Source organism: Felis catus, chromosome E3, assembly GCF_018350175.1.
Source record: "Felis catus isolate Fca126 chromosome E3, F.catus_Fca126_mat1.0, whole genome shotgun sequence".
NCBI classification, from domain to species: domain Eukaryota; kingdom Metazoa; phylum Chordata; class Mammalia; order Carnivora; family Felidae; genus Felis; species Felis catus.
In genome coordinates this window covers 17,857,377-17,870,819 of record NC_058383.1, presented here as the reverse complement: position 1 = coordinate 17,870,819, position 13,443 = coordinate 17,857,377, and the positions used below count along the sequence as shown (strand labels likewise).

Here is a 13,443-nt window from a genome sequence, read left to right as displayed (position 1 = left end):
TCTTGACTTGGTGATGTGTTGGAGGAAGAACAGGAAGGGGAGAATCAGTCTGGTTCGCCAGGAGGGGTGGGGGCTCCAGCCCTTGCAGCGGGGAAGCCTGAGCGGGAACAGAACTCCAGGGCTCCATCTTGGCTGTGCCGAGTCTGGGGCTTGTGCACTTGTGCCTAAGTCACTGCCCAGTCTGACTGTGATGTGGGCTCTTCCTTCTGTGTCCAAAGGTCGGTCCCATGCTTCTTTCTCAGTCTTTTCTCCAGTATCACTGTCCCTGCTGCTCCCTGGGGGTCCACCCATGCTCTTTACCTTGTCCCCCAGGCACGAGCAAACAGGACCTGACATCCTTCAACATGGAGCTGTCCTCCAGTGGGATCAGCGCTGACCTCAGCCAGGTGAGTGGCGGGCCTGAAGCAGGGGGCTGGCGGACGTTATGGGAATGTGGCTGATCCCGCTCGTCTCCTTCCCTGGGCAGGGTCATGGTGTCGTGGGGGCAGTCGGAGCCAAGGATTGGGCTGGGGGCTTTCTAGACATGGATGCCAAACTGCAGGATGATAGATTTGTTGGGAATGAACCGCTGACACCAGAAGCAAGAGCAGGATATTTAGGTAAGTACTTTTCTTTTCTGCTGGGTTCTTTTGATCTTAGGGGCCAGAGTCACTGAGACCAACTTTCAAAATAATAATGAAAGCAATTAAGCAACCAGCATGAACAAACTCAGAGTTTAAATACAGCCGTAACATTCTTAATTTTTCCCCTAGTAGCTCCTCTGCTGTGTAGTAATCATGTTTTTATTTTGTGTATTTTATGATGGTTAGACAGCGGGTTTTTTAAAAAATTTTTTAATGTTTATTTATTTTTGCAAGAGAGAGTGAGAATGTGCAAAAGGGGGAGGGGGAGAGAGAGACACAGAATCCAAAGCAGGCTCCAGGCTCTGAGCTGTCAGCACAGAACCAGACACAGGGCTCGAGCTCAGAAACCGTGAGATCATGACCTGAGCCAAAGTCAGACGCTTAACTGACTGAGCTACCCAGGTGACCCTGATGCTTGGACATCTTGAGGCCTTATGAATCCTGGAGAGACTGCCCCTGCCAGGGCTAGCTAGTTCCCACAGAGAGTAAACAAGTGACCCGTGAGCAGGCCTTCCACATGCCAACCAGCCAGCCCTGAGCCTGTATTCCCAACCACCTCCTTTACCATAACTTTCACACACCAAGCCTATATTCTCCCTGACCTAAATCTCTAGTCAGCCAAGGACCAGCTCTATAGACCAGAGCCGGCCAACATTGTTCAAACCATCCCATCCTAAGCTTGCTCAAGCTGGCCTATGCTACCTCACATTCCTTCCTACCAAAAGCACAATAAGGGCTCTGGGCCATTTTCTCCTCTCTCCTTCTGCTTCCTCACTGACCCTGGTGCTTCTGCCACGTGGCCCTGCATGGCCTGTCGTGCCCATGCCTCCTGCTATGGAGAGCTGTGCATGATAAACTTCTTTCAATGGCAGCAAACCTCTCTGTGTCATCTTTGCGTCTTACCCATAAATTAAATCCCGGGTACATTTTTTTTTTTAACATTTACCTCTTATTGAGAGATAGAGACAGACAGAGCATGAGCATTGGAGGGGCAGAGAGAGGGGGAGACACAGAATCCGAAGCAGGCTCCAGGCTCTGAGTTGTCAGCACAGAGTCCGATGCGCGGCTCGAACCCACAAACCATGATATCATGGCCTGAGCTGAAGTCAGACGCTTAACCGACTGAGCCACCCAGGTGCCCCTTTCATCTACCCTTCTGAGGGAGACTGCTCTCCACAATTTTTTCTTTTTTCTTTCGATATTCTTTACTGAGTATTATGTGTCAGGCACTGTTTTCTTGTTGTTTCCTTTTTTTATTTTAGAGAGAGAGAGCGAGCGAGTGAGCATGTGAGTCGGGGAGAGGGGCAGAGGGAGAGAAAGAGAATCTTAAGCAGGTTCCATGCTCAGTGCGGCACCTGATGCAGGGCTCGATCCCCCGACCCTGGGATCGTGATCTGAGCCAAAATCAAGAGTTGGGCGCTTGGGGCACCTGGGTGGCTCACTCGGTTAAGCATCCAACTTCTGCTCAGGTCATGATCTCATCGTTCATGAGTTCGAGCCCCACGTCAGACCCTGTGCTAACAGCTCAGAGCCTGGAGCCTGCTTTGGATTCTATGTCTCCCTCTCTTTCAGTCCCTCCCCTGCTCACACTCTGTTGGTCTCTCTCTCTCAAAAATAAATAAACCATTAAAAAAAAATTTTTTTTAAGTTGGACACTCAACCAACTGAGCCATCTGCATCAGGGGCATCAGGCATCACACGGGTGCCCCTGCCAGGCACTGTTCTAAGTGCATGGGATGTATTGACATATTTTATCTTAGTTTATCTCATTTTATTCTTATAACAACCCTGCGAGTATTTTTATTACCTTTATTTTATAGATGAAGGAGCTGAGCCCAGGAGAGTTTAAATAACTTGCTCAGGGTCACAAAACTAGTAGGTGGAACCCAGGTAGTGTAGCCCCAAAGTCTGTGCTGGTAACCACCACACTTACCGTATAGCTTCTACCCTAGTGCCTTTAGGGTGCTTTTGTGTCCCCCAGTATATTGCAAGCTAGCTGGCAGTTTCACTCACTGAAGAAGAAATAACCCAAAGTTTAATCTCTAGTTAAGCACCTGTCACATTAGACACACACACACACACACACACACACACACTGCATATATATATAATATATATATGGAGAGAGGGAGGGAGGGACAGAAGGATGTGATTATAGATGTATATATACATATATATATATATGTATATATGTATGTGTATTTTATATGTATATATAGGTATATGATTGCGTATATATAACTTTGTGCCAACTATACTTCAAAAAGAAAACTTTCAACTCCTGCTAAAAAAATAAAAATAAAAAATAAATATAATCTTGGGTGCCTGTGATGCCACTATCCTTCAGATCTTAGTTTAGATATCACTAGCATAGCACAGCATTTTATATCCGTGGTCTTCTTTAACCCTCAAAACCACCTTATGAGGTTCCTATTATCCCATTATTTAGATGAGAAAACTGAGTCTACGGCTATACCACCCTGAAGGTGCCCGATCTCGTCTGATCTCGGAAGCTAAGCAGGGTCGGGCCTGGTTAGTACTTGGATGGGAGACGAGAAAACTGAGCCTCAGTGGCGAGGCATAATCGATTCAAGATCACACAGCTAGGAAGTATCAGCACAAGGAATAATAACCTCGTCTCTGATTTCAAAGGACAAGTTCCTAACCCCTGTGCTTCAGGAATGTTCACGAATGAATGGGAAAGTGGTTCAGCCTCTTCGCCCTTCCTGTCTGCGCCATATCATCTCGGTTGTCTCTGTTTTCTCACTCACTTGCAACTACTCTAAGTAGAGAAGATGAAATTGAGTCAGTCATCTCTTGAATCAGAGCATTCCTACTAGGTGGATCCTGGCTCGAGCCCAATCCCTGGTCCGGTTTCCTGCAGCATTTCCTCAGACATTCCAGCAACGAGAAAACCTTGCCGCACACACTAGCAATGAAGTAGGAAGATAGCCTGGAGTGATAACTTCAAACAAATTTTTTTCAGGTCTCCTGCTCTATTTTTAATGTCCGCGCAGATTTTGCACTCTTCTTGCTAATATATCTCATTGTATTTTTTGATTTTTAAGAAGTGTAGGGGCGCCTGGGTGGCTCAGTTGGTTAAGCTTCTGACTCTTGATCTCGGCGCAGGTCATGATCTCACAGTTCATGAGATGGAGCCCTGTGTCGGGCTCTGCGCTGGTTGGGATTCTCTCTTTCTCTCTCTCTCCCTCTGCCCCTCCTCTGCTCCCGATCTCTCTCTCTCTCAAAACAATAAAGTAAAAACAACAGCAACAACAAGTCAAATGTGTAGTCTCCCTTACCAACCTTCAGGTCAGCTGAGCCTCGGGAAGATGCGCCATGGTTACCCTGTTCTGCATGGCTGCTCTTTCCTTGCATGTTGTCCACAGTTTGACAAATGCAACCTTCAACCAGGATGGCGGGATTTGTGCCACGAGAAGCATGTGGCTGCTCTTCTCAGGAGAAGGTTCTCTGGCTGTTTCAATGTAGCTTTGCTACTAACCCAGTTTTCCAGTCTCTGCCCTATTTGCCCCTGGGTTTTACCTTTTTGCAGCAGCCATTGTGTTCCTAATTCCAAGCACCAGCCCCCTCCCATTCCTCATTCTCTCCCCCCACCCCACAGGTTACACTGTGACCTGGCTGCCCTCCGACAAAACGTTCACATCGCTGCTGGCGGTTGGAGCCCCCCGATACCAGCATGTGGGGCGGGTGCTGCTGTTCCAGGAGCTGAAGGGCAGAGGACACTGGAGCCAGGTCCAGAAAATAGACGGGATCCAGGTGAGCGTGGCCCTAGGGGATCAGGGACACATGGGGCACTGGTCATGCTCCCTGCCGTCTGCTAGCAGGCCCTGTGCCAAGCACTGTTAGGTTCGGTCCTCACAAAGCCCTCTGAGGTAAGCTTTGTCACCTCTACTTCCCAGTTGAAGAAACTGAACCTCAGAGAACCCACCTTGTCCTAATTCATACAGGTGCTAGGTGGGGGGAGTCCAAGACCTCAACCTTCATTTGAGGGGTTGGAGTAAGACGGACATGGTCCAGCTGAGGGGAGGCAGGTGTCCAGCTCGCAGGTGCTTCCTCAAACGTCTTCCTCTCCCTGCAGATTGGCTCTTATTTCGGTGGCGAGCTGTGTGGCGTTGACATGGACCAAGACGGGGAGACAGAGTTGCTGCTGATTGGAGCCCCCCTGTTCTATGGGGAGCAGAGGGGAGGCAGGGTGTTTGTCTACCAGAGAAAACAGGTGGGGACCAGGACCCTGACCTGAAGGGGTGGGAGAAACAGATCCCCCGGCCGATCCAGGTTCCAGCTATTCTGAAAGGCTTTCTCTGTCTGATCCTGGTGAATCAGATCTTTAGAACAACCGACAGATCATCGCTGATCCTTGGGTGGGTGGGCTGTGTGCAAGTGTCAAACCTTCTATTTATACGAGACCTCATTTGGTCCTCCAAGTCACCTTTTGAGTAGCTCTGAGCTTTCTTTCATAAACGGGAGCCCTGCTGGGTCACTTTCCAAAGCCCCAAGGTCACACAGACAGCAAGGGGTGGAGCTGGGCCCTGAGCCCTGGTGAGTCTGCCAGCACCATACCGATTCTTTGAGGACCACATCTGACCTTTCTTCAGCGTTCTTCCTGTTCGCGGTGCCCCACCCTGCGAATGCTTGCAGAGTGACTGAGTGACCTGTCACTTTGCTCCTTCCCAGCTGGAGTTCGAAGTGGTCTCAGAACTGCAGGGGGATCCTGGCTACCCTCTCGGGCGATTTGGAGCAGCGATCACGGCCCTGACCGACATCAATGGGGACGAGCTGGCGGACGTGGCTGTGGGGGCCCCTCTGGAGGGGCAGGGGGCTGTGTACATCTTCAATGGGCAGCATGGTGGGCTGAGCCCCCAGCCAAGCCAGGTGAGAGGCGCCCTGCCCGCCAACCAAAACCTCTTCCCAGGCACCCAGAAGCCTCCAAGCCCAGACCCCACTCCCCAGCCCGACTCTTCCTCCCACTCCGGCCTGTCCTCTCCCTAGCTTAGCATGAATTTTTCTCTTGGTCTCAGCGGATAGAAGGGGCCCAGCTGTTCTCAGGAATTCAGTGGTTTGGACGCTCCATTCATGGGGTAAAAGACCTTGGAGGAGATGGCCTGACAGATGTGGCTGTGGGAGCGGAAGGGCAGGTGATCATACTCAGGTAAGACGGGACTGCTAATCATCCTTGGAGCAGTTACTATGTAGCAGGACTCTTTTGGTCTTCCCCCAACCCTGTCACATAGGTACCCTTCCTATACAGGCTTCATGTCTTACTCCAGTTTATTTATTTATTTTTTTAATGTTTATTTTTGAGAGAGAGAGAGACAGAGCACAAGCTAGGAGGGGCAGAGAGAGAGGGAGACACAGAATCTGAAGCAGCACCCAAGCTCCGAGCTGTCGGCACAGAGCCCGACGTGGGGCTCAAACTCACAAACCGTGAGATCACGACCTGAGCCGAAGTCAAGACGCTTAGCCCACCGAGCCACCCAGGCGCCCCTGTCTTACTCCAGTTTAAACAGCTACAATTCAGTGACAGACTGGGATTTGAACCCAGGCCTGTCTGACATTAAAGATCCTGTGATGGCTTTAGAACCTGGTCACCTGGATTCAGGCTGAAGCTCTGCCATTTACTTCTTGGATGATCGCACCCCAGTCACTTAGCTTCTCAGGACCTCAGTTTCCTCATCTTTGAACTGGTGAAGACATTTCCTGTCTTGACCATATCTTAGAGTTACTGGAGGCATCATGTAACATCATATAGTGAATAGACATTTACTGAGCACCTGCTGTGGAGGGCCGGGAGAGCGCAAGCGGGAGAGGGGCAGAGAGAGGGGGACAGAGATCCAAAGTGAGCTCTGTGCTGACAGGCTGACAGCAACGAGCCCGATGTGGGGCTCTAACCCACTAGCCACTAGATCATGAGCTGAGCTGAGGTCGGACACTCAACCGACTGAGCCGCCTAGGCACCCTAGCACCTGCTGTGTCTTAATACTGAACCAGCCATTGGGTACAGACTGTGTAGGTGGGGAAATATATAATACAAGATTAAACACACAAGTAGGTGATTGCAAATTGTGGTAAGTGCCATGGGGGAAGTGAACAGCGTTCTGTGAGACAGAAGACTAGGGGAGACTTATTCTAGATCGGGTGGCCAAGAAAGGCTTGTCTGAGGAGGTGATATTTGAGCTGGAACTTGAAAGATGAGAAGGAGCCAGGCTTGCAGAAATCTGGGATGAGAGCTTTCTAGGTAGAAAGCTCAGGATGTGCTGAGGCCATAAGGCAGGCAAACGTTTGACTTGGCGGGAACGTCAACCAAGGGAGAGGGTGGGAGGAAATAAGAGTGGAGAGGCAGCCAGTGTGGCATGGATAGTAACAAGTTTGGATTTTATTCTGAATATCATGTAGCATCAGTGAAGGGTTATAAGCGTGGAAGTAGCTGCCTATGTTTTCTCTTTCTGAAAGCTCGTCCTTCCGTATGGAAAGCGGATCAGAAGGTTGCTAGAAGAAACCGGGAAGCCCTAGTGAATTATAATTATTATTACCATTTCAAGGAGACAGGGACGTTGAGGTCTGCTTTCAGGAAGGAGAGTCCTCTGGACTCTGGTGGTTGGAGTCCCAGGTCTGACTGGGGACTGCAGTTGAGGCCGAGAGTGAGAGAGCTGGTGGTTTTCTGCCCTGCAGCTCCCGGCCTGTAGTAGATGTCCTCACTCTGATGTCCTTCTCCCCGGCTGAGATCCCAGTGCATGAAGTGGAATGCTCCTATTCAGCCAGTAACAAGAAGAAAGAAGGAGTTAACATCACAGTCTGTTTCCAGGTTAAGCCTATTACCCCCCAATTTCAAGGTCAGTGCCATTCTCCTGCTCCCCAGAGCAGCTGCCCACCCCAGATGCAGGCTTATGGCCCCAGGATCTGCCACCATCCAACTCCTGCCTTTTCATCCTGCCCAGGGCACCTGGTTGCCACCCTCACTTACACTCTGCAGCTGGATGGCCATCGGACCAGAAGCCGGGGGCTGTTCCCAGGAGGTAGACGTGAACTCAGCAGGAACACAGAGGTCACCCAAGACGAGTCCTGCACCAAGTTCTGGTTCCACTTCCCGGTAAGGGAGCCATAGAGCTGCTGTGCGAAGTGAGGGGGCGGCAGAACTGACTGCAGTGACAGGAGACACTGGGTGCAAGGCACAGCTCGGTCACGTCCCATGGGGTCACAGGTCTCTTGGATCTCTCTATACTATCATTTCCTCTACTGTGTAATAGTGGTAATAATACCGTTGCATATTTTCTCTGGTCCTTAATCTATGTACATCGGTGTTTTCAACATAATTACCATTGTAAAATACTTCCCATTTTTTCCCCTTTTTCCACCCATCATATATCAATGCTGCTACCCGGCTTTTCATAATTATTTTAATAGCTGCAGAATATTCAGTCACGTGTGCATCCTTATTTCCCAGGTACATGGTCATTTATTGCTAACATCCATCACAGAAAAAGGTTTTTTTTTTTAATATCATTTGAACAACTGCCATAATACCCAAATTCTGTTTGCTTCTAACAGTCCTGTGTGAAGTAGGGATGGTGGTAAATTCTTCCAGTCTTTTAAATATTTCATAAGAGACTGAGTGTGGGATTGGTGTATAAGATTTTGAAATTTGTTTTCAATTTTTTGTTGTGGGAAGTTTCAAATCTATAAAAGCAGGAAAAAAATAGCTTAATGAACCCCCAAATACCCATCGCCCAGTGTCAACAATTCTGAGCTCACTTTCTCAGCTCGTTCATAGCTCCACTCAGTTCTCTTCTGCTTCCTTGCACCCCCCCACCCACCCAAAGATTTGGAAATTTTCAACATAAATCTTCCAGAGAAGAAGCGGTATGTTATGATGGGAAGACCTTAGGCTTGGGAATTGGACGGACTTGGGCTCACTTCCTAGTGCTAGTCCTTAGGAAACTTGGGTCATCTCTTTTGACCTCATTCTCCTCATCTTTAATGTGGGAATAATAATGCCTACATCTTCGGGTTGGTAGGAATTCAGGTGAAGATGATTTGAGTGCTTACAAAGTGCCACTGTGAGGGACCAGTAATAACATAAAAGGCCGAGCCCCAGCTCTGTTCTTGAGGAACAGTTATTCTAGTTATATTCTATATTCTAGTTATTCTAGAATATTCTTTTCTTGTGCAAACTTCGATAATGACTGCCTAGAGTGGCCTGGCAGAGATTCAGGGGCTTTGGTCAGGACTCAGTGGGAAAAGTGGGGTGGTTGATTAGTGATGTCTGCCATGGGAACTGGGGCTGAGGGTGACACTCGTGCTGAGAAGTGACCCCGGACTTTATAAACACCAGATACTGGAATCCCATCATTTGTAAAGAATGGGCAAGGTGAGCATTTAACTGGAAGGTTAAACTCACAACACAGGTGGTATTCTCATCACCCTCAGGTGTGCATTCAAGACCTCATCTCTCCCATCAACGTCTCCCTAAATTTCTCTCTCCGGGAAGAAGAAGGGACACCAAGGGATCAATGGCTGGTAAGAAGAGATCACCTAGGGGAATTGATAGGAAACTGGGGAGAGGAGAATTTCAGTTTAGCAAGACTGTATCATAGAGGAGTCTTTGGTTTTGAGTAATAGAAACCAAATACAGCTCACTTCAGCAGGAAGGGAACGTATGGGAGCTTGTATTTGGCCATTCAAGACTGGGAAGAAAGGGAGCCAGGGTGGAGGCGCCAGGGGCTCTTGAGGGGAAGGGATAATGGATGGACTCTTCAGGGCACGGCCCCTTCGGTGAATCTGCTCCAGGTCCCTGCCAAGCGTCAGCTTTACACCTCACCAGGCCCCTAGTGCTGCTCAAAGTGTACACTCGAGGGGGGACACGGCACCCTGCCTAGCCTTACTCGTGGGAAGACAGGGCGCCCTGATCTGCCTTCCCACCCGAGCATATCCAGTTGAGAGCAGGTAGTTCCCTCAAAGCCAAATTGGGGTGTCGTCACGGTGTCAAAGAAGAGGAACACAGTATCTACCCTCATCTGCCGGACCGCGTACTCCCTACCCGGGGCCAAAGCCAGATCTCATGTCCTCAAATCCTTGACCCTCAGTGGTTTAGCTTCTGTCTGAAGGCAGCAAGGTCTGGTGGAAAGAGCCTGGGCCCCCCAGCCTGAGGATGTGGATTGGTTTTTCCTGGCATGAGCACATATGAGCAGGTTCCATCCCTCTCTGGGACTGTGTCCCCATCTGTAAAAGAAGTCCCGACCTTATGAGGCCTCTTCAGAGCTGGAGCGCGGTGGCTGCTAAGTGCACTCTTTCTCGTGGCTTTTGGCAGCATGCACCGAGCACTCCCCCACGTGCGCTCACTCTCCTGAGATCTGATGAGGACGGTGACGTGCTCACCAAAATTAAAGCCCCCGCCCACCAGACGCTCATCATGCACTTAAGGGAAGTTGCTTGAGCACCTGCCTGTGCTAAGCGCTATTCGGGGCACTAGCTCCACCGGAGTAGACAAAACATGGTCCCTCCCCGGAAGGGGTTCGCAGTCTGCTCTGGAGGCCAGACGAGTCAACAGACAGTTACAACATGCTGTGATAAGGCTGTGGTAAAGTTAGATACAGGGTGGCGGTACAATCTCATGCCACATGTTTGGGGGATAAGGAAAGTCTTCCCACAAGACGGGATCCTTAACGTCCCCAGCTAGAGAAGGGGGGTGGGCATTCAGCAAGATGGCGTAGTGTGAGCACAGGCAGTAAAGATGCCTGAGCTTGTGGGTGTTGGGAGCACGGCTCACTAGAAAGGGTAGAAGAGCACACCCCTTCCCTTTAAGTCTAGTTCCTGAGGGGCGCCTGGGTGTCTCAGTCGGTTAAGTGTCTGACTTCAACTCAGGTCATAACCTCGTGATTCGTGGGTTCGAGCCCCACATCAGGCTCTGTGCTGACAGCTCGGAGCCTGGAGCCTATTTCGATTCTTTGTCTCCCTCTCTCTCTCTGTTCCTCCCCCACTCATGCTCGCTCTCTCTCTCTCTCTCTCTCTCTCAAAAATAAATAAACAAAAAAAGACTAGTTCCTGGAAATCCACATGATGCTTTCATTTACATCTCATTGGTCAGAAATTGGTCATATGGCCACACCTAACTGCAAGGGAGACGGAGAAACAGAGTCTCCTGTCCGGGTGGCCATATGACCAGATAAAAAGTGGAGGCTCTATTTTAAGGGCAGATAGTGAGGAAGGATGTATGGAGACAGCCAGCAGTCTCTGCCGTTGACACTAATTTTTTTTAAGTTACATATTTTGAGAGAGCAAGCGAGAGAACTCGAGCACAAGCAGAGAGAAGGAGAGACAGAATGCCAAGCAGATTTCACACCATCAGCCCAGAGTTGATGCGGGGCTTGAACTCATGAACTATGAGATCATGACCTGAGCCGAGATCAAGAGCCTGACGCTTAACCAACTGCACCACCCAGACGCCCCAATTTTTTTTTTTTAAGCCAAGCTGTGTGGAGTAGGAGCTCAGGGTAAAAAAGAGACCTGAGCCCAGAGTTGACAAGAAAGGCTTCCTGGGGGGAGCGTCATTGTTTCTGGGTCTTTCAGAATGAGTAGCCTTTTGGGTAGGTGGATTGAGGAGAGGCAAAGGGAACAGCATAAGGAAAGGTACAGTGGTACGTACAAGGGAAATGCGGAGGTGGGCTTAGCTTCTGGTAGAAGGACAACTGAGCAAGACAGAGACCCAGAATGCCCATTTGGGGACTGGCTGCAGTCTAGTGGGTAGCAGGAATCTGTGTTGAGCGTGGGTGGGAGCAGTCAGCAGAGGCTGCCGGGACTCAGGAGTCTGGTGGTTATTTGGCGGGTGGCCTGCAAGTGGAGGCTGGAGTCTTTCTAGAGCATTCAGCTTATAACTCATAAACACTTCTATGACCCCATTACCCTCAGGATAAAGTCCCAACTTTCGATCGTGGCTTGCAAGGCCCAGGGGAACCTAGACCCTGCTTCCATCTCCTGCCCCCGACACACAGCACAGCGGCTCGTCTGAGCATCTTCTTGTCACGTGCGCAGGCTCAACCTCCTGCCTTGTGCCTTTGTGTGGGGCCGTCCATTCTTGCCCCTCTCCATTCTCTTCATCTGGCTCTCTCCTGCCCATCCTTTAGATTTCAGTTGAGATCTGTTTCTTCAGGAAGCTTCCCCGATCCCCATGTCGGGGGTAGGATTCGCTTCTACATGCTCTGAATATACCTGTATCTGTCCCATCAAACACTTGAAGATACCACGTCATTTCTCCCACCAGACTGGGGGCACAGCAGTGCAGTGTGTCTGTTTTGTCCTCTGGTGTATACCTGGTGCCTATAACAGGGCCTGGCCCAGAGCAGAAGCCCTGGAAATGTTGGGGGAAACTGGCCTTGATCTGAGAAGAGATGGAACTTTTCAGCAGGGAGATGGGGTTCGCAGAGGAGAAGCACAGTAAGAGCTAGTCATAGGCAGGCGAGCCCAGGGAAGGAGATGGGCTGGGAGGAGCTTTGGAGCTGCTGTGTCAAGGCCAAGATCTCCTGTTCAGGAGAACGGACACCCTGAGCCTCGGCTTTCCTCGAGGAGCTGCTGCCCGAGGGCTGCACAGGGTGGCCTTGGGCCGAGTCAGAATGGTGAGGTCCCCCTGGGCAGGCGTTGGCTCCTAGGAGGGGCCAGCCAAGCCAACCCAGCTGAGCCCCAAGCCCTGAGCCCTCCTTCCAGACCTCCTCCAAGAGTTCTGCTGCCTCAACTAACCTGTCTTATCTCCCGGCCCTCCCACCACTCCATGCTCAGCAGGGCCAGGACATTCAGCCCATCCTGAGACCCTTACCGCATGCAGAGACCAAGGAGGTAAGCAGGGACAAGGGGCAGCCGGAGAGGCCAGGGTCCCTCCCCAATGGGTCTGGGGCCTGAGCCTCCTAGTCTTTCTTCTTGGCCTTTCAGATCCCTTTTGAGAAGAACTGCGGGGAGGACAAGAAGTGTGAGGCGAACCTGAAGCTGTCCTTCTCCCCTGCAAGGTGAGGCTTCCAACCCCCTGGACCCTCCTGTTCCACCTGGTGTTTTCCTGAGGCAGCTCATGTGCCAGAAAGGATAGGGGGCTCCGAGTCAGAAGACCCCCATCTGTACTCACTAGATCTGTCCTCTGGGGCTTAGCCCCCTCTCTGAGAAATTCACGTGCCTTGTGCACTCCTGGCAGGATTAGACAAGGTCACACCACTTAAAGCCTGTGCACAAGAGCTGGTTTTTGTGTATTTGTTTTTTCTAGCCTAGCAGATCCCTGCGTTCTGAAAGCCCCTGCCTGTGACCCTGCTTCCTTCACCTTGGCCCCTGTAACTTTTCTCTGGTCTTGCCCCCAGATCCAGAGTCCTACGTCTGACGCCCTCTGCCAGCCTCTCCGTAGAGCTGATGCTGAGTAACTTGAGAGAAGATGCCTACTGGGTCCAACTCAACCTGAGCTTCCCCCAGGGACTCTCCTTCCGCAAAGTAGAGATACTCGAGGTGAGCACCCACACTGGTCCCTGCAGCTTCTGCTCCCCTCAAGGAGCCTCGGGCGGGCAGACAAGACAGCCTAAAGAGAGGCCAAAGCTGGCCTGCAGAATGTTTAGGGACACATCCAACTTTTCAGCCTGATGACCACCCTCCAGCTGTGTGCCTGTGACACAAGGTTCACCCTCTGTGTGCCTCAGATTCCACCATCAGTGAGGCTGGGGACACCCGCAGGGTTAGTGAGGGGGTCACATGGAATGGAGAGTGTGACACAGGCTCATGGATCTGGTGACCAAGAAGGTGTGCATAGATACAGTAAACTCAAAGTCCTTCCCTCCTA

The 13,443-nt window shown here is 50.6% G+C and overlaps 1 protein-coding gene across 6 annotated transcripts in view; it reads left to right on the top strand.

Annotated features, from left to right (window-relative positions):
* Positions 1–13,443, top strand: part of ITGAL (integrin subunit alpha L) — a 42,730-nt gene that overhangs the window by 15,504 nt on the left and 13,783 nt on the right. For 5 of the 6 annotated variants that reach the window (XM_006942148.5, XM_019820691.3, XM_045047617.1 and 2 more), the window contains 12 exons: positions 313–386; positions 467–599; positions 4,246–4,400; positions 4,723–4,860; positions 5,319–5,516; positions 5,663–5,793; positions 7,314–7,474; positions 7,580–7,731; positions 9,069–9,158; positions 12,411–12,467; positions 12,561–12,634; positions 12,974–13,115. In XM_006942148.5, the coding sequence (XP_006942210.5) occupies positions 313–386; positions 467–599; positions 4,246–4,400; positions 4,723–4,860; positions 5,319–5,516; positions 5,663–5,793; positions 7,314–7,474; positions 7,580–7,731; positions 9,069–9,158; positions 12,411–12,467; positions 12,561–12,634; positions 12,974–13,115 (1,505 nt within the window). The remainder of the gene's footprint in view (positions 1–312; positions 387–466; positions 600–4,245; positions 4,401–4,722; positions 4,861–5,318; positions 5,517–5,662; positions 5,794–7,313; positions 7,475–7,579; positions 7,732–9,068; positions 9,159–12,410; positions 12,468–12,560; positions 12,635–12,973; positions 13,116–13,443) is intronic. The other variant, XM_011290524.4, reaches the window with a different exon arrangement.